Source organism: Cariama cristata, unplaced genomic scaffold (genome assembly GCF_000690535.1).
Source record: "Cariama cristata isolate BGI_N322 unplaced genomic scaffold, ASM69053v1 scaffold951, whole genome shotgun sequence".
NCBI classification, from domain to species: Eukaryota; Metazoa; Chordata; class Aves; order Cariamiformes; family Cariamidae; genus Cariama; species Cariama cristata.
This window is the reverse complement of record NW_009597352.1, coordinates 792-21,239: the sequence shown is the minus strand read 5'-3', so window position 1 is coordinate 21,239 and position 20,448 is coordinate 792. Positions and strand designations below refer to the sequence as shown.

The 20,448-nt window shown below is 34.5% G+C and overlaps 1 protein-coding gene across 1 annotated transcript in view; it reads right to left on the bottom strand.

The window, feature by feature from the left end:
• Positions 1 to 20,007, bottom strand: part of LRP1B (low density lipoprotein receptor-related protein 1B) — a gene marked incomplete at its 3' end in the record, with an annotated part of 167,099 nt that extends 147,092 nt beyond the window's left edge. Inside the window, exons 1-5 of the mRNA XM_009708817.1 lie at positions 19,905 to 20,007; positions 18,853 to 19,002; positions 5,972 to 6,112; positions 3,695 to 3,820; positions 1,681 to 1,812 (exon numbers count right to left, since the gene is read on the bottom strand). Coding sequence (XP_009707119.1) covers positions 1,681 to 1,812; positions 3,695 to 3,820; positions 5,972 to 6,112; positions 18,853 to 19,002; positions 19,905 to 20,007 — 652 coding nt within the window. The remainder of the gene's footprint in view (positions 1 to 1,680; positions 1,813 to 3,694; positions 3,821 to 5,971; positions 6,113 to 18,852; positions 19,003 to 19,904) is intronic.
• Between the last annotated feature and the right edge of the window lie 441 nt (positions 20,008 to 20,448).

Genomic DNA, 20,448 nt, shown 5'->3' with positions numbered 1-20,448 from the left:
TTTAGAACGAAAAGGTCAAATTTCAGATTTCTGTATTACATATCATAATTTTGTAAAGCTTGCAAGACTTAAGAATTTTTTTTTTAATTTTTTTTTTTTTTTTAAGGTAAGTATACTATAATAAAACATACAATCCCTGGAAAACCGAACTGCATTGTCTTAGTACTTTCTGTCACGAACATGCGCAGCTACCACTTCTCTATCATCTTGTATCTTTGCAGAAGTAGATTAAATCAGCTGTATCATAGTCTTTCACACCTAAGGTTTGTGTATAAACGCATTGGCTTTTAAGTGATTTTTATGTCTCAGTAGACTGCAACTGAATTATACCTACCCTACAACAAAAGCTCTGAACATCAGCTGTCACTGATTTGAAAGTAAAATATACAAGTATGAGGGCACTGTAAAATGTTGACTGAACCTGGAATTTTGATAAGAAGAGTAGAAGTATAAGAGCATCAGTGAAGAAGGCAGGTCAAAGGAAGAGACTTTAATGAATTTAACTCCCAACCTGTTAATAAAAGATTAGTGATATTTTTGTGATGAAGTAGCCAAACAGAAGAAGCAGAAAAAGGTCTGGTTTTAATATGAAGGCATATATCAACATATACTTAGGCAAAAACTTAGGATCTCTCAATGTTGAACTCCTGGGCAGAATTTCTTTCAAAATGAAAAACAATGGAATATGACAAAACCATATGTTTCAGGAAGGCAATGTCCATATATATATAACATAGGTAACTTAAAATTTTATTTTTAAACTGCTAGTTTGTAAACTCAATGGGTAACAAAAACAGCTCACAAGCAAATCAGTTTAGAAAGAAGGCTGGTCAAAAAGCTAATGGGTTAGAAATATGGATACAAGATGTTTTCAGGTCACTACTTGGTCACAGATTTCTTATTTGCTGTAAACTAACCAGTAATTCCTAATGTCTTTGAAGATATTCAGACACCTTTCAGTACCAGTGGAAGATGTATCCAACTACTTTTCAAGATCTGATCCTTAATTTCTTTTCACCTTCTTTCACATGCATGCAAAACAGAAACCACCTGATTTCATAGGAAACTTGTGAGGCTATCTAAACAACGAACTGTTTCCTATTTATACGCTTCAGTGGAAAGGTATGTAGTGTACTCAAGACAAATGCCTGTTCTTCAGGCTGTTAGATCATCTGCTTCTAAAAGGAAGAAACAGATACAGAGTTGGTTTGTATGCTGCAGTGAAGTGGCTGAGCTTTACTGGACAGAAAGAAAATTATTCCACTCAACTGTTAAAACACCTGCTAGGTACAATATGTAGGACTAAGAAAATTCAGCGGGAAAAAAAATTGTCATGACAGGAACAAGCTTTTTTTCTATGGAAAATAAACTAATGAAACCTGCTTTCTTACAGATTTATGACCACTTTCTGTAAAACCACCTGTTTCCTACTCAAGTTCTCAGTGATGTCTCCACTGAAAAACAGTGGATAGTGCTGCTAATGCAATCATAATAGATGTTTTTCTATTTACTGTAAATAATAAATAGCTAGAGATTAACATGGTAACACACAATCAACTTCCAGTTCCTTCAAATATAGTTGTAATTATTTAGAAGGTTTGAAAACTGGGAGTTTATTTCATTTATAAGAATAGTATACAATATTTACCATACCTACAATAAACTACACATAGTATTTACCTGCATGGAAATCTATGCCCACAGCAAATGAAGTTCCAGATATTGGCATTAAGGCATCCATTTTATCACTTGGATCAAGAGGAATTCCTCTAATTCCTTCATGAACAGAATACATAAGAAATGATTCAATACCTATGGGAAAAATAAATAGTCAATGAGAGCAAAGTGGCGACTTTCCCAATTAACAAGACGTGAGGAATTAACAAGCAGTAGACATAGTTTTCCAGTACTGCTCCACAGTCTTCCAGAATGATAACTCCATCTCTTTGAAAAAACATCCACGAATTATTGTGGTGTATTTCTAATGAAATGATTTATAAAGAGACAGGAATCATTGTCCATTTCAAGCATCACCTTGTAATTAAGTAATTAGCAGTAATGAAAATTAAAACTTAAGAAGAAAGTGTTATTGAATTATGAGAAATTTAAGAATTTTTTCAGTGCACATCTGTACTTTCCGTACATATTCAGCAAGAGATAATTTTAAAGAACTTGTGGAAAGCAGGACACAAGACTGTAAATTCTCTTTTGAGGCAGGGATCCATCTCACCTCATTTAAGCACACTTCCTTTACAGACAATAGAGAGAAATACATAGTTTTAGTGAATAATGCAGTCGCATTTTAAATGCCTACTTTCATGCTAGATTAATCATGCTCCAGATGCATCTATTTCTATTAAATAAGAAGAAATTCTACTGTGTAGAGGTCTTGTTATGCAGTCATTCCCAGCTGAGACGAATCACACCTAACTGTTGACAACAAAAATCAGAACAAATACTTTGTTGCCCTAATCTGTTCATATATCAAAACACTTCAAAGTTCAGGGGAAATCAGTGTGACAATACATAACTCATATTACTGAAGAATTTTAACTACTATACACAAAAAAGTTTCTTTTTCTTCACACTAATTCTTTCAGAATTTCTTTCCTTGTAAAGACCTAGCTAGTAGAAGACCCTAAGAATGTGGACTGAAAAGTTTCAGGTAGAGAACTACAACATTTTCTTCAAAGAAAGAAGAAATCAGCTAGCAAATGAAAAGAGCAATGTTAAACAAGTATATATGTACAGAATAGTACTTGTCAGGTTTTGTCTATGAATTTTCAAGACAGAATAAAAATGCTATTGCCTCATGACATCTTTTTAATTGAAGGAAAATTTAATCATAAAAAGCTGTTATGATCTAGAAAGCAGTATATCTAGACATAAAGGAGGAATACACTTAAAATACACAGCATCTACCAGTTTTACCTTAACTCACCACTGAAAGTTACAAATATCTGAAGAAGTAATTGTAAAGGTAAAACCAACTGTTTTAAAAAGTAATAAAAAATGTTAAGAACATGTTATTGAAACATATGAAAAGCCCTGAAGAAGTAGAAAAGCCACATTTATGTTGCTTAATTCTGCCTCCATGTATACTCAGCTATTAACTAGATGAGGTAGCAATCCCTTATAGGAATAAATAAATTTATACAACTACAAGGCACCTTGACCATTAGGCTGTTATGTATTATTCAGGCAAAAAGTAAGACTTTGGATGCAAGCTATGTTTTGGGTTTTTCCTGCTCAAATAGATAAAAGATTTAAAAAAAAAAAAATCAAGCCTTACTTTATATTAAGGGCAATACAATAGGATGAGATACCCAACCTTTCAGATACTGTAGCCTATAATACAGTTTAAAGAGAAGGTATATGACCTTGAACAAATATGTACTGCCATTAACGATGGCTCAGATAGTCTTTCATGTCTAGATTTAAAAAAAAAAAAAGAAAAAAGAAAAAGAAAACGACATTCCTCAGAGTTTCCACGAAAATCTATGCAGAGCTAAATAAAGAAATTAAAAGCTAAATTTAAATTCTGTCCTAACCACAACAGACATTTCTCTGTTACTGCTTTAATCAAGTATATTAAGTATAGTTATTTAACTTAAAATTAATAAAGTTTATTTACTCATTACAGTGTTTCCATAAAACTGAAGTTAGTTAAAATAAATACTGAAATCCATTTTACCTTTGCAAGCCATGCGGTTTTTTTGAAGGTTGTAGCCAACTGTACACACACAAGTCCTGGTGGTTTCTGATGTTGGTAAACAAAGCTGGGAGCATCCACCATTGTTTAACTGACAGGAATTGCTACCTATAACATGATGGGAGAAGAAAACAAGAGGAAAAAGAATTTGAACAGTGCAATCCTGACTAAAATGAGTGTTGGTATCAATTCATTAATATTACCAAACCATAATTTTGTTCAGCTAACTTCTTGGAAAAGTTGAGATATTCATAAAATATTTCAGGCTACGCTACTATTCATATACTCTTCCATGCTTCACTCTTACAGCATTTTATTTGTGCGCTTAGAATAGTGGTTTTTTCCCTCAGAGTATTTTTTTAGCAAAACAGTTTTCTGAAGAAGAATCTGCCTATTTTAAAAGTAAAAGCATATGATAAAACTGAAAATACTACATTAAGTTTGGAGTAGCAATGATGAAATCCCAATGACATTAGTCTAGAAGGTGTATCTTATCCTAGACAATGAGAAATCATTGATCATATTGTATTCATTCATCAAATGTTATATTAACCTCGTTATGTCCACGAACCAGCATTTGTTTAGTATATTTAAGATACACTCCAATGTGATCTCACAGATCCATGCTCCTACTTCTTAATTAAAACAATATTTACTTTCAAGTAATAGATGAACAATTTTTAATAAGATTTATAATAAACACTATACACAGTACAATAAACATATATAAAAAATTTGAAGCTTCATAAAGAAACATTTAAGTCTACTAAGACATTCAAGGAATTAGTTGATTACAAGTTACCAAGGTTATATGAATCAGAGTGCTACTTGTCACATTTATTTTTGCATTCCTAATTTTGAAGTAGAAAGCATCTCAAATAACAGATATTTTCTAATGATCCAACCATACAAATGGAAAAGACAGGTGAGGTTTCAAAGTTTCAGGTATCCTCAAAGGGACAAATTGTACAATAAAAAAAAATTTAGGATGTCAGATTTGTACACAGAGAAATCTGTAAGTGCCCTCAAATCACTTTGGTCTCATGTCACTTTGATTTAATGAAATGCAAGACATATACGAAATATACAAATATTCTTTTTAAAAAAGTGCAAGTGTAAAGTTGAATGCCATCTACAGTCTTTGATTCTTATATCCAAAACCCTGACATTGCTCTCTGTCAAAATATAGATCAGCAAGATGACATTTCACTACACAGTGAAATTACAGTTCAGTAGTACAAAAAGTACTGTTCCTTTTCTTGATTTTTGTACAACAGAAGATGCATATTAATGCCACAGACACCAGATATTGCTAACATTTGGGCTCTCGTGAGGCTATCTGTATGTCTCCACAGTAGGGAATTCAAGCATTTTAGAAATGATAGAAACATTAGTGAATGCCTAAACTTTTATTACTTACTGTTCCACCACATTTAAAACTAAGGGCCAGGCTGGTGAAGCACCTTTGGTGTTTCCTAGAATAGGTAAAATGCCAAGTGTTCCCAGAAGTGCCTAATATGAAATTGGATTACTGTACTCCGTACGTAGACTAATTGTAGTAAACCATCCTGTGTTCTTTCGGAAGCTTCTCCGCAATAGGAATTAATTTGTTTCATGTAGATCCCATCCTCATCCTTTTCAGCAGCTGGAATCAGAAATAATCTCTTTCCAAAGAATCTCCCAAGTGTTTTCATCTCTGATCTTCAATTTCATAAAACTGTGTGCACGACCCCAAATTACACTTTTTCATATTATCTTAGCCTCAATTTTGCCAACTAAGTTTTGGCAGTATTAGCAATATTCTCCCATTTTTCTGCTGTGTCACTTTTGATTTATACTACTGTCATTTCTGTCAATTTAGATGAATTAAACTGTCTTAAAACAAATAGACAATGAAGAATACTAATGAATTCTCTCATAATACGTCACTTAAAATTTCAATAATTTGAGATGACATTCACACAGTAACTGATTTTTTGACTAAAAATTTTAAACAGATTCTCTAAAGGAACTTCAAACTTCACTACAGTGTAAACTTCAGAAAACATCTGATAAATTAAAATATAACAGGCAGATATGTTAAATCAATTATCTCATTATATCCAGTAATTTATTCAATAATAAAACATTTTATAATATTTTATCACTGAATTACAATGAAATACATATTATTTTGTTCTAGCCACATTTGGAGAATAACATGGGAAAAGATACTATGACGTCTACAAGTTGGTTAAACATGCTTAAAATTTAACATACCTTGCTGTGCTGCTTTATCATACACTTTCATATGTACAACACCTGAAGTTTTGTTTCGCAGGACAGTCGGGTTTCTTCCATCTTTTTTGTTACAGGTACCGATCTGAGCTAAGTTCTGGTCTGCCCACCAAAGCTTTTTATCTGTAAAATTTTCAAGTTTTAAAAATTATGAAGATCATTGTCAAATTATATGTGTTTGAAACCTAAGGTGGGAAAAAGCTTTTGAGCTTAATTCTCAGATCAATTTTAAGGAAAATTCTCAAAGAATAAATAAGTTAGATTTTTTTATTTTAAAAACATAAATTTTGGATTTATAAATTTATTTTTTTCCTCTTTAGCTGATAGGTTTTCATATTTTTTAAGTGGAAAAACTGTATTATGCCCAATTTATAACCGACAGTTACAAAACCTTATTCACAGATCATGTACTAGTATAACACAGGGTTTCTTCTCAAACTTTGCTACATCCATTCATTATGTACATAGAGATGACAGGAACTCTGGTTCCAGGTTCTCATTACCTCGAGTGTTCAAATTAAGAAGTATGACAATTACCATAAAAATAAAAAAATCTTGTTACTGTCTTAAAGAAATTACTGAAATTATCAACTTACATTGATAGTAACTTTTTCATCATAATTTACACGAAATTTTAAATTAACAGAAAAAATGAGACATGCTATGCTTCTACTAGCATAAAACTTTAAACCATCCTTTTCAATCCACACATGCAGAATACTTGAATCATAATATGAAGGACTTATCAAAACTTTATGACAGAATTTTCACTTGAAGCGCAACTGCAGTACATGCAACATATTTTTCAAGGGCTGGATTTCAGGTGACTTTAGTCATAAAGATTTCACTTAAACTCAGACAGGATTCTTAGTGACATAAGGACAGAAACACTAAGTTTGATCATATTGCTGTGGCCGTATTGGTTACTGTGGAATGTAAATTTTCATTAAAAAAGAAAATAAGATACAAACGTCAGTATTAATGTAAAGATAATCTTCATAACAATTTAAACAACATTGTATGAAGACAATCAATTTAAAAGAAATTTCAATAAACTGAAAGGTATACATGAGAAGCATATTCTCTACTTCATTTCACTTACATCATTTCAGGAAAATGTTGTTTTTGAAGCCCCATTAACATAATTTCAATATCAACATTAGAGATTGCTTTAGTTTTGTTCAGAAATACACAATACTCATCAGTGTTATCAGTTTGCCATTTTGAGACTTTGACGCATTACCTGCTGGAGTTAATGAAAGAGCCTCCTCAGTTAAAGAGTTTGCTAGTCTGTCATTCATCTAATGAAAGCTAGTAAGATACCTCAGTGTCAGTGGTTTATAATTTCTTTAAGGTAACAATCTTTACTACTTTTCCTCAAATCAGTATTGGGGTGGTAATCCTACCAAGTTTTGAATATTTCATGCCATCACTTGATATTGTACAAATGGACCATAAAATAAGTCACAACCACTGCAAAGCGAAAAGAAAAAAGCAAAGACGACCTATCAGGAAACACAGTAAGAGGAAATAATACAAAAAGAAGAAAATAATATGAAATATACACTTTTGAAAACCTTCCCAGCAGCTCTCAGAAAAAATTTATTCCCTACTGCTAAGGCTTGGAAAACAGAATAGGTTAAAACGAGGAGAAATCAGAAGGACACTAGAAATGCCCTTCACTCTCTTGGTATTTCTTTATACCCCTACACATATGAAAGGCCACAGTTATTAGCTTTACTGTAGCTCTGAAGGATGACATCAAGATCATAGAACTGCTTTCTACAACAGCTACATCCTGTCAGTGTTTCAATGAAGATGCTGGGGTGACAATGGAAGAGCTCTATAGTATGGCACCACTACTCATAATGGTCATACTGTCAGGGCCTACAGTTAAGTGTCATAAATCTGGAGTGCACAAGGACTGTTCATCCTTGTATTGCACCTGAGACTATCACAACTTGAGAATCAGGGTACTGAAATCAGCCATGTCATGCTTTTGTGACCTGCCATACGCCAAGAGAGAAAAAAACCAACCTTTAAATTTCACATCTGCAGGCACTAGCATCGCACCCTCAAGGTGAAATCATTTGTTTAATCAAACTAACATATTCTACATAAACATCTTCCATGAGGTACATGGCGATGGTTCGGTTTAGAGGAAACTAAAGAATGCACTGAAATTGCAAAAGCGCATTTCTGAAAGGCAAGCAAAATTTTGTCAGATCCAAAAGAATAATAAACATAGTAATGATGCTTACTGTCCAATTTTAAGACTAAACACCTGAGAACTTAAATTGGCTTCCAAAACAAGGACTTGGTTAACTCATAGCGACTGGTGTTCACAGTGAAGAGCTCCTTACCTAACCAATGCCAAGTCCTTCAGCTGTTTCCCTTATAACATAATATTTTCATTTTTATCATAATTAATTTCATCCAGCTTGTTCCCATTATTCATCAATCTCAATGGCTGCCGCAAGCAAAGCAAATCAGTCCTTTCCTGTCTGGGTGAGACTGAAACACAGAGCATACCGAACATACAGAAAACACTTAGTCAATCCTAACTCTTAATGTCATCCTTCAGTCATTGCATAAAACCATTATTTCAGTGAAGAGCTTCCTGATGTTTCTAAGCTGTAGATAAACAAATCCAATGCAAAGCATGGCCAGCTATTTCTATGAAATGTAACAGGAACAACAACGTCCTGTATTCTACTTTTCACAGTAAAGATATCAGATACTTCTAGTTCTTGATAACTTCTTAAAACTGTAGGAAAAATCAATGCACAGAGCTAACACCACCTTTGTCAAAATACAGATTGCCTTTTGAAGTGAAACCAAGAACACGCATATGCCGTGCTTCCTTGATAAACTCAAAAGCCATCCCATACAAAATCTTGACTGAGCCCCAGTATACTGCAAAATAGTGGAATGATTGACTGGTTGAATCCCTTCAGTTTGATGGCAGCCAGATGGCCATGGAGCACATGTGCTGGCCAGCATATGACTTCATGGGTAGCTCCAGAGTGGCAACAGCTTGTGCTTTGTTTTGACATAGAGAAGATGGGGACTGGAGTGGAGAGAAAAAAAGGGAGAAATTTAAGAAATACATGAGGAAAACAGGGTATTGTGATTGTAAATTGTGGAACTGTGAATGGGGGAAGGCTCTACAAGTGCTTGCAGTAGACATCTGTTGTGCAGAACAGCAGGAGAGAAACTGGGATGAGGTCTTAGGATGAAAGATGTGGGTTACTGCACTGGAGGTACTACGGAGAGAAGGTTATAGAGAGAAGCTGAAGGTACTCTGTTATTAAGATTCAGGAGACAATAAAGCAGTCTTCATCAGTTCCACTTTTGCTGCAACAATTCCTATTTTGAGCCTACTTCCATAGAAAATCCTAAATTAAAATGTCTAGTTATATACAGAAATTCTACTGACTTTAGGGAAGAAATTAATTTTCACAAGTGAATAAAATTGCCTGTAATGCTAAAACACTTTTTTCATTAAAACCAAATTACAATCAATAACTAAAAAATCATGAAAAAAAAAAGCAAAGCAGGCTCTACCTGCTAATGCATCAGAATATAAACAGCTTTGATATCAAACCCAAACTATGGCCAAACACTGACACAGAAACTATAGCCAATCTTCTGATTTCAAGTCCTTAACGCATTAGTCCTAACGCACTATCTCTAGCATACACCCAGATGTCTGATGCTCCAGGTTCCAGTGTTCCAGGTTGACAAGTTCCACAGTCCATAATATGTTTCACAGGGTCTGTTTCTCATTTTCTTTGAATGCCAAAACACCCTACCTGAGTCCTTACTCCCTTCACAGGACTTAAACAGTATGATGGCCTCCTTCCAGCTCCTTGTGGGTTTGCCAGCAAACTGAAGGGATTCAACTAGTCAATCATTCCACTATTTTGCAGTATACTGGGGCTCAGTCAGTTTCTCTTGACTTAGTCAAATCATTCACCTTAGTGACTGGTTAACACTCTGTAGCTCACCATTTCAGAAAAGAAGTTATGGATTTTTATGTTATGAATTTAAAATTATACTTCTGTGGATCCACAACCTAGATTTTTTCTATATTCCTATACTATAAAGAAATTTAAGCTATTTTTTTAGTAAAATTTAATCAATCAAATAAAATGTAGCTCCGGTACTAGCCTTCTAGGAAGTTTCAGTAAAGAAACAAGGTTTCATTGGCCCACCTCTGTCATATTCTCTGAGTTAACAAAATGGTATAAACACAAGTGCAAGCAACTCCCCCCTGCTCTCAGCCTTTTGGAAATGTAACTATTGTAAACAAACTGAACTAACATTTTAATACCATATTACCTCAAGACCTAGATTTGATCAACAGTCTCAAGGGCAACACAATGTAGATGTTAAATTTAATCATGAAAGGGAAAGCAACAAAAAAATGAAAAGAAATCATAGCAGCAGTTTGGATTCAACTTTATTTTCAGTTTGTCACGTGTATTTTTAAACGGGAACAATGCAAATGGCAGTATATGGACAGTACAACATGCTTAGGTTACTAACAAACTACTGCTTTGCAGTGAGTTAACATTTCACTCATGACTACATTTAAAGTATTAATTGCTGTGAAATACAATCTTACAGCAATTTTCTGTATGACAAAAAAAAGTAAGAACATTTTTTTCTCCAAATAGTTATGTACCTTTTAAATATCTTAAATGAAATAACTAAATAGAGCAAGTCTGTATAATTGCAAGTTTAATATCATCAGCATTTTAATTTTAGACAGAAAAAGCTGCTACTGTAGAAGAACCAAAAGTAAAACCCTACACTGAAAAAACTTTTAAACTTCAGGAACACTGTCTTTCCAACAAATATTGTTTATTAACTTCATTTTTAGTTCATTTTCTTTTCAGTTAAATGAATTGTTGCCTATACTGCAGTTTTAATAGTTAAATAACTAATTTATAGAGCCAGACAATTGAGTGTTTCATGATGGAAATTGCAGATGTGAAAAATAATTTCCATTGCAGGAACTGTAAAAAGTTACTGCACAAAAGAAAATAAACTCTGAAAATATCAAGGAAAAAAAGCATTTACTAAGTAGTCTTCACAGGTATATAACGAGACAACAATCTACAGAATGAAAATATTCTGACTATGAAGCTTCGGAGACACAAATGGAAGTCTCAGTGGAACCTGGGTAAAACTTAAAGGAAATATATCACCCTATGCATTCAAAGGTGCTAGAATTGACTGAGTGAAAAGATCATTCTTGCAATACCAATCCGTTAAATTAACAGCAGCTTGCATCTAATGATTCTTTTATCAGATAATCCTTAGAATAAGAAATTCTTGTGCTCAATTTTGATGGTGTGAATTACAACAAAAAGACAGGTGTGAGATAATAATATAAAGGTGACGATGTGATAAAGTCCATAAGTGAAAACATGGGAATTTGACTTATTTTTCTTTTTTTTTATCTGTGAGAATATGACCCACAATAATGAAATATCTATCCTAAATGTTTAGGCTAACTTTTTCCATGAAATGATTGTATGTGAATAAGCAATTTCAGTCCTTAAATCCTCTATTTGATCACGAATCAGAAGGGCCCATTAAGTAATTTTGGTAATGACTGCCGTCCTGTGCGTAGTATACTAGAACTTACTGGTTTACATATCCAAATCCATCCACAATTTTTTTTTTTTTTTTTTTTTTTTTTTTTTTAAGACTAGAATACAGGAAGGAAGCAAAAAACATAAAAAACATAGTTTTGCTGTTTTTCATCATTTACTTCATCAAACTCTTTCAGGCATTTCTTTAGTATTTTGTGCAAAACCTCATGCTTGGCTATGGTTTCAACAGCCTCCCAAAACCACAATTTGTTGACTTGCCTCTCTCTTTAGGGAAAGGAAACAAACAAAAACCTCAAGTAACCAACTTCGCATATTCTTTCACCAAGAGATGAAGGCATGACACATGCTTAATCAAGAAGTTCAATTACCAATAGCTGTCTACACCACAAATCATTCCATTTCTCCCTTTTAGTATTAGTATAGAGCCAAACCATTCCTACATCACCAACTGAATGTTTCATCATGTACCGCTCTTGCTTACTGAGCTACTAAATGAGACTGATGCTGCTTTCTTACACAGTTAACAGTATCTAGACAATGTCCATCAATGGTGTCGCACATGTCAGGTCTTAGAGTTCTTTCCCCTTCACGGCAGAATCATGGAATCATAGAACCATAAAACAGTTTGGTTGGGAGCGACCTTAAAGACCATCCAGTTCCAACCCCCCTGCCATGGACAGGGACACCTTCCACCATTCCTCAAGCCCCAATCCAGCCTGGCCTTGAACACTACCAGGGATGGGGCATCCACAGCTTCTCTGGGCAACCTCTGCCACTGCCTCACCACCTCACATATCTTCCTGATATGTAATCTAACTCTTCCCTCTTCCTCTGCCATTGCCCCCTGTCCTATCACTCCATGCCCTTGTCAAAAGTCCCTCCCAGCTTTCTTGTAGGCCCCTTTAGGTACTGGAAGGCTGCTTGAAGGTCTCCCCAGAGCCTTCTCTCCTCCAGGCTCAACAACCCCAACTCTCTCAACCTGTCTTCCTAGAAGAGGTGCTCCAGCCCTCAGATCATCTTTGTGGCCTCCTCTCCCACAGGTCCATGTCCTTCTGGTGTTGGGGCCCCAGAGCTGAAGACAGTACTGCAGGGGGGGGCCTCACTAGAGCGGAGTAGAGGGGCAGAATCCCCTCCGTCAACCTGCTGGTCACACTGCTTGTGATGCATCCCAGGACACGGTTGGCTTGCTGGGCTGCCAGCGCACACTGCTGGGTCATGGTGAGCTTCTCATCAAACAAAATCCCCAAGTCCTTCTCCTCAGGGCTGCTCTCAACCCATTCTCTATTCAGCCTGTATTTGTGCTTGGGCTACAGAAACCATCACAGCATAAACTCATTACTAGTCCTTGAAGTACATGACTGTGAACATAGAGGTTAAATAGTCTCCTACATCACCTATACTGTTAAAAAGTCAAAATTTCTCCAAATCACAAGTGAATTCTCAAAATATGCTTCAAAATGATTCTTTTATCTTCCTCGTCCATCCTTGTTAACATGAGACATGGATAAACATTCAATTAAAAATATAACTTACAAAATCTTATTGAATTAGTATTTATTCTTCTTTTACATGGAAGCTTTACATGGTACACTACAAGTTTTAGAAAGGGATACGGGTAGAGTATGGTGGAGTTAAATGAGAAAGCTCATGCAAATCCTGACATTTCAGGTATATTAACAAATCAATCAAACAAAACCAGCATTAAACAGAAAACACACCAAACCAAAAAAACCCACCCACAAAGTACAGATATCTTCAGGTCAAACCTCTTATGACTACCTGCCAAAAAACATAAAGCAGTCACAGTTGGTCAGTTATGCCCTAAGACCTAAAGAATACAGGTTTTAACTGCTCAGAAACTGCCGGGTGGCCGATATATGCCACAACAGACGCTCATACCAAAAAACCCCCAACGTGTTACACAGCTATTTTTGACCATAATTCCAAACAGAGTTTAGAACTATTTGTCTTTGCATTATTAGTACATTCTCTTAGTAGATAACTCATCTGTGATTTCTGGTATCAGGATGAATTAATCCATTTCTGTATTTGTTTTAAAATACAGTAGATAATTTTACAAAACCACTTACCTTTACCATAAAGACAACTTGCTTTCACAAACTAGGGAAGAAATAACAGTATTTGAAATCTTTAAATATCAAACTGAAATTAAATGATTTATTTGCTCGATTATGCTAATGAGAGTGTTGATTGATCACTAATTACAATCTTGTTGCTGAAACTGGGTTATATATATTAAAATTGTTGTATTTATCCATTTTGTTGTGTGACCAGCATTAAGCACAGGAACATATTGGGAAACAGCAATTTCAAATGCCAAAAATTGCTACACTAGCATTGTGGACAGTCCTTTGGAGATTTCAAGCAGTACTCTGAATGCAAATTTTGATGGGCCATTAGTTTTCATGAATGGTAGTTTGAGTATTTATGGAAGACAGCTATGTACTGTACTTAGAACTGGGCAAATTGCCTAGATATATTTCATATATTAATGCTAAGGTAATGAATGGTGTTATAGCAATTAGAAGATCGATGAGTTGGAAAATTAAGGTGTATGTATTTGAAGTTTCCTGATCTAAGCAGCTCCTTTTACTTCACAATTTCATCCAGCAAAGTCAGAGCTCCGACCGTTTAAGTTACCAGAAATGCATTCTGATGTTATTTTTGAAATTTAGGATAAAACAAAAAATCAAATAACCAATATATCATTTAACCACATGATCAAAGTGAATAGTAGTATGAATATATTTCATTACTATGAACCCAAATTTTCTGTCTAAAATGAAACACAGTAATTGTTACTGACTATTTTGATTGTTTGATAATACACCTTAATGGCTGTATTATATACAGGTTGTGTTCAAAATACATTGTTCTAATATCTGCACTCCCATTGAAAAGCTGTATGTCTGATTTTGTTGTATGGTTGATTTAATTTTTTTTTTACATGAATTTCAACAGAAACAGCACTTACACATAGAATCATTCACTACATGAAGTTACTCTATTTTATACTAGTAAACAACAACTAGAAAAAGGCTACTACTTAGCATTATGGAATATTTCCTTTGAGGTTTCTACCATAAGTATTTTTAAAAAAAAAAAAATCATCAACACACAACAAATGATATCCTCGTTATACCATCTACGCAATCTACATCATATTCCTATTTTATAGTGAAATGAGCTGAATTTTGTGATTTTGTGTAAACTGTATTTCTGTGAGGACTTGATATAAAATCCAATCAAATACCTCTACCAGAATTGCTGACAGAAACCTTCAGTATCTTTTTCTTCTCAGCTACAAACTTACAGTAACTAATCAATACTTTTTCAGCAATGCTCAGTTTATGATTCAGATCCATATATCATTCAAGAAAGAATACACCAGTTTGGAAATACATCAGAGATTGCTGCAAGTTCCTTAGTAATTCAAATCTTGTAATATAACGAGTCTGCTCACCAATCCAGAAGTACATATAGTTCTCATCACAGAGGTAAATTTCCAACCAGTTTTAGTTACAGTCAAGGAACCATTTTCATTAAATAATTTGGAAGGCAGGAATTAAGACTTCATGCAGAATGCCAAATACATCTAAGTTGATCACACTCAGACACTGGCTACCAGGAAAACTGCTAAAATCAGATACTGAATATAATACATTAAACTCAAACCTTAACACAAGTATAGGAAGCATTTTCTTAATGTTGAAAAGAATATTGCTGTACCATATAAGAAAATCAGAGATTCTCTCACATGGAACATCCTGAGTTTCCAAAACAGTGGATATATTTGTTATCGATTTCTAAATGGTGTCAGTAGTAGGTGTTGAAAATTAGGACATGGGGTGCTGTGAATTATATAAGCTTCTAAAAGACCAGAAGAAACTTCAGAGGTTTTTGAACAAAATAAAATGAAAAGTTAACATAGTAGCAGAAGAAAATTACCATTGATCAAATGCAAGACAATAAACTGTGAAACATATTGAACAAAACATTCACATGCATTTTTGAATGGTAAATTCACTAAAAATGGCTGATGTTGCACGCACTGACATTTCCAACAGTGAATGTGTATTTGAAGAAGTGGGAAGAGTAGAAAAGCAAAATATATATTCAAATATATATAAAATATATATTCTAACAGAATATAATTTTCATCCCATCTATATCATGCTCAAAAAGATGTAGCAAAAACAGGTACAAAAGGACTAGGAATTTTGGAGCTCAGCATATGGAAAAAGAAATATGACTGACACCACTGAGTAGAAAACCAATAAATGAAAGAACCAAAACACAGAAAGATGTGAATTATATAACTTGTTTCCAATTCCCTCAAGAATAAACCTGAGAGTCACTCTGGCACCAACTTGTTTGCTAACATTATTTTTTCATGTCTTATCATTACCCTCTACACGCTCCCACTAAAGGATATAACAGTAGGAAAATGTTAAACAGAGCCTGGAAAGGACTAAACAACAGTAAACGTCTGAAACACTAGTGGTAACTTCCAAACAGTTTATAACAGCTAAACTGCAACACTAAAATAGAGAGATTGAAAAGCAATGATGTACAAGAAGAAGATTGAGGAGTAGTACTAAAGGGGAGTGGCAATCCCCATTGCCTGGTGAAGCTCTGAACTACTCCATAAGCTATATTAAAAAGCAAATCAAAACTTTACTGACCTAGTTAGCATTATTAATTGCTTCTTATTTCTTTTCTCATTTTTAAAATAACAGAATCAAAGATCAAGATAATACAGAGATATCAGAACAGTACAGAGATTACTAAAGGAAGAAAGTCAGTCTTGGGCCAAGCCTCTGTCAGTCATTAGTTTTTTATAGTTCTGAAAAATCTTCTGGAACATAAACTGTAAGATATAGCAAAACCCACTAGAAACTATCAGAAGATCTGTTAGTTTTCTGCGCAAAAGACTGTCCAGACACAGAATGGAAGACACTGGCTCTTCATGCAGACTACTGGATTATCCTCAGGTGTCTCTGGGAGTTTGTGCTTTCTGACAAGGAGACTCTAACGGCTGGGGAAGATGCTAGTAAAGACATGCTTCACAAACAGCTAAAAAATTTTCAGGAGCAAGGAGGACTGAGGTGCTAGAAGAGATCACCAATACAGTAAATTTATTAGAAATTCAGCACTTTTTCTGACAATCCTTTCCCCCCCAGTGCATCTACCCTTGGTGGGGAGGATGGGGACATGGAAATCAGGGCTGTCTCAGATCACATTACCCTGTCCCCTCAATCCATTGACATTGCCTCCACCTTTTCCTTGTTTTAGCTCTTCAAACCAATAAAGGTTCTGATGATCAACAACTGACCAGTGTATGTATGACCTGGTGAGAGTACTGTACAAAGACAGCCTCAAAATACCAAACTCCAATATCTCTTCTTTCTTTCTGCCCCAGTGGAAACAGAACCCAACAATATGACAAGATCATATATTTAAAATAAAGAAACAAAAAATATAAGCTGTCCAAAATTCTGCTTTTAGCTGGGGAGACACTAAATGCAAAAGACAGAAAAATGGAAAAGACAGTAGAAGCCTATGGGACTCTGTAGCACTAAGTGGAACCTAAATGGCACAAAATGGTTTTAAGAGCTTGGGCACAGATATTGTATCTGTTTTCTTTTCAGTCACTGATGAATACAAAGGGTAAAAAAAGTTAGCTGCGTACACACAGAGAGAAGAAACATTCTAGCTCATGTTGGGTTTTATGTGTTTACTGTGTTTTTAGATAAAAGCAGTAAAGAAAATTTATGAAAGGGACAACAACCGATGCAATAAACATTGTAATTACTATAATTCACCTGCTAAAGTTTCCTATTAAATGTGTAGGCAAACAGATCAGGAGAGGTGTTAAATTTTCACGCACTCACATTAAATCTTACATTGGAACAAATTATTCATTCTTCTTTATATATTATTAGTTATGATCATTTATCAATCACAGATCCCTTATCTTGCTTCGTATCGCATTGGATTTTCTGTTCTGATCCATTTTACATGCACAAAAGCCTGACTGTAAGAAGCTGATGTAAAGCCACCAGCAGTTCAGGAAAATAGATGGCATTTATGTTGCTACAGTATGTTCCACAATATAAAAACATACAGGAGAAATGAATACAGAAGCTTTTCATGTTTTTCAGTCAGCACATACAGTACTGTTTATAATATTGTATTTGTTTGCACTTTTCTCCAACAGATTTATATACAGAATTGTACTGCAATGTCATATTGCAGTTTATCACAACTATGGCTCCAAAACAAAGGCAAAACCCAAAAGCAAAACAAACAGAAAAACCCAATCACATTATATGTTTTGTTTACCAATTTTGAGTAAGATGAATTGCTATCACCCATCAAACACAGAACAAAGCATCCCAAACAAGGAATAATAGATGCATGTATGTTTAAAAACTGCACAGCAGAAATTCTCATCACGTGCAAAAATTCAACTACTTTCATGCAAACAGGCATGAAACACTTTTCTTTAAATGATAGCTATAAGCTCCTCATTCAATATCCCAGATGGATCATCACTGTTGTAGCTTCTGTGAATCACAGTTGAAGACCTGATACCACAGACATCTCAGTGACAGTATGAACAAATACTCTTTACAACATCTCATATTAAAGACTTCCAATAGCTCCCTAAAGTAAAGGTCATTTATTCATTCTACTTCTAGTCACAATCAAATCAACAAAAGACAACTTGTCTATATCAACATTCATGACTCCTTCTGACACAAAACTTGCCTTGTATTTTTAAAGCAAGCCTATCCAACAAAGTGCAGGCCTATCCAACAAACACTAGCTATTCTGAACCAAGATAGTGAAAAGAAGTGAGCAGCAGAAGTAACTCACATATAAATCATTGTAATAGAGTGTAACATATCTCCTTCCAACATGTTTTACAAGTAACTACAGTAAATATAAGCCAGTCTGTTACCTTCATCCTGTGTATATATATGCAAGACTATATTTAGAAACACAAACTTGTAATACAGATCACAAACTGTCTGTTCAATGAAATATAAAAAACTTTTTTCACAAACAAAATAGTCTCACTACTGAATGTACTGTATGTATTATTTACATTAAAAAACCCAGTAGCAGTAGCTTCTCCAAGCTTTTGCTATTTCATTATTAATTAGATTCCAAATATTTAAAAACTAAGTTACTACCACTGGAACTTACCCATAATGGTTAAAGCTGTGGCTTTTGTTAAGTCTTCTTTCATTGATTCTATTATTTCAAGATGCCCACCGTCCAAGTTGCATCTATTTATGGTTCCATTTCCTGAACTGATCCAGTAAAGTTTGTTCTCCCCATAATCTATTGATAAACCTGTAATTAACGTATACAACTTAAACTGTGGCTTGAATAGATAATATACATTTAGTGTTAAGCGTTTTCATAATAAAGGTGTATTTAAGAAATATATATATACACACACACAATTATGTTATCTATCCACTCATCCACTCAAACTTTAAAAAAACGATCGAGAAAACCAAACAAACTTGGCCATTTATAGTGGAAAAAACCCATGCTTTTAAAAAGATTCCTGCCTTTTATTTCTCCCAACATCTACAGAAATCAACCAGTGACTGACTGATGAAAGAGCATTATCTGGCAATGAACAATTACTTGACTGAATTGAGGTCCTAAGCGACATCATTAACTACTAGTAAATGTGAACCAGAAGCCACAATTCAAATTCTAAAATTATGAATACATAACGACTTAGAAAACAAGCTACTTTTTTGTGATTCAGAACTATAAAAAGTCTGTTCTCTCCCTACATGCACAACCCTCTGCTTAGAATGCTGAAATACCAAAAAGTAATACTAATTCTCAATAAATTTATAGTATTAATTTTAATTTCACTTCATAGTGAACCAACTTCATGATCAGTTCTTTGGACTGAGAAGCAAGAGAACTGCAGAAATAAAAATACTTGCAAAATAATATACTACATGAGCAAATCACATAATTTTATGGAAGTAAGAGCAAAGAACTTAAGAGAGAATATATTTCTGACTTCTATAATACTTCACAAATGTTCAAGTAATTGTAGCAGGAGATGTTCCACAGTGAAACACGCTTGGCATGGTGACAATACATGCCATAATAATTTGCTTTGGTACTAGACTTTTCCCAGAACTCATATTAGTTATTCAACACCGAGTTGCCAAAAAATACTGTATTTCATTCCATAGGTCAACCTCCTAAATATTGCACAGTACTCATATTCCATCCTGTAAAAACTGCTTCTCTGCGGAAAGCAAGATCTATTTTCAAAACTCTGATGGGAGAAAGCAGTGCCATGTGCTGCAGTAGAGTTGCCATCGTGCCACTACTTCTTTATGCACATTTGACATAGTAGGTCAAAAGGTGTCCACTTTCTAAGTTTTTGAAAAACAGCTTTCCAGTTCCTTTACAGCTACTGATACTTTTCGCCCATTCTGCAAGTGTATCACTAACAAGAAAACAACACATGCTCGAGAGAGGATAAGGATACCGAATAGTGCCTTCAGGAGAGACTGATCGTGAAGCAACTCTCTGCACATAGGTGTTTTCATGCTTGTACAAGAAGCATCGCTCAAAGTGAAAAGACAGTGCCATAGACCTTGGAGACAAGTAGCACTTGCAGTACTTAGGCCTAGGACAGGAAACTCTCCTGGGAATACAGATGAACCTTGCTATGGGTTACAAAGGTAATATGCAAACATAAAGGTTTCCTTACTCTGAGATGGATAGCGTTTACTATTCTCTGTAACTCCTGACTGC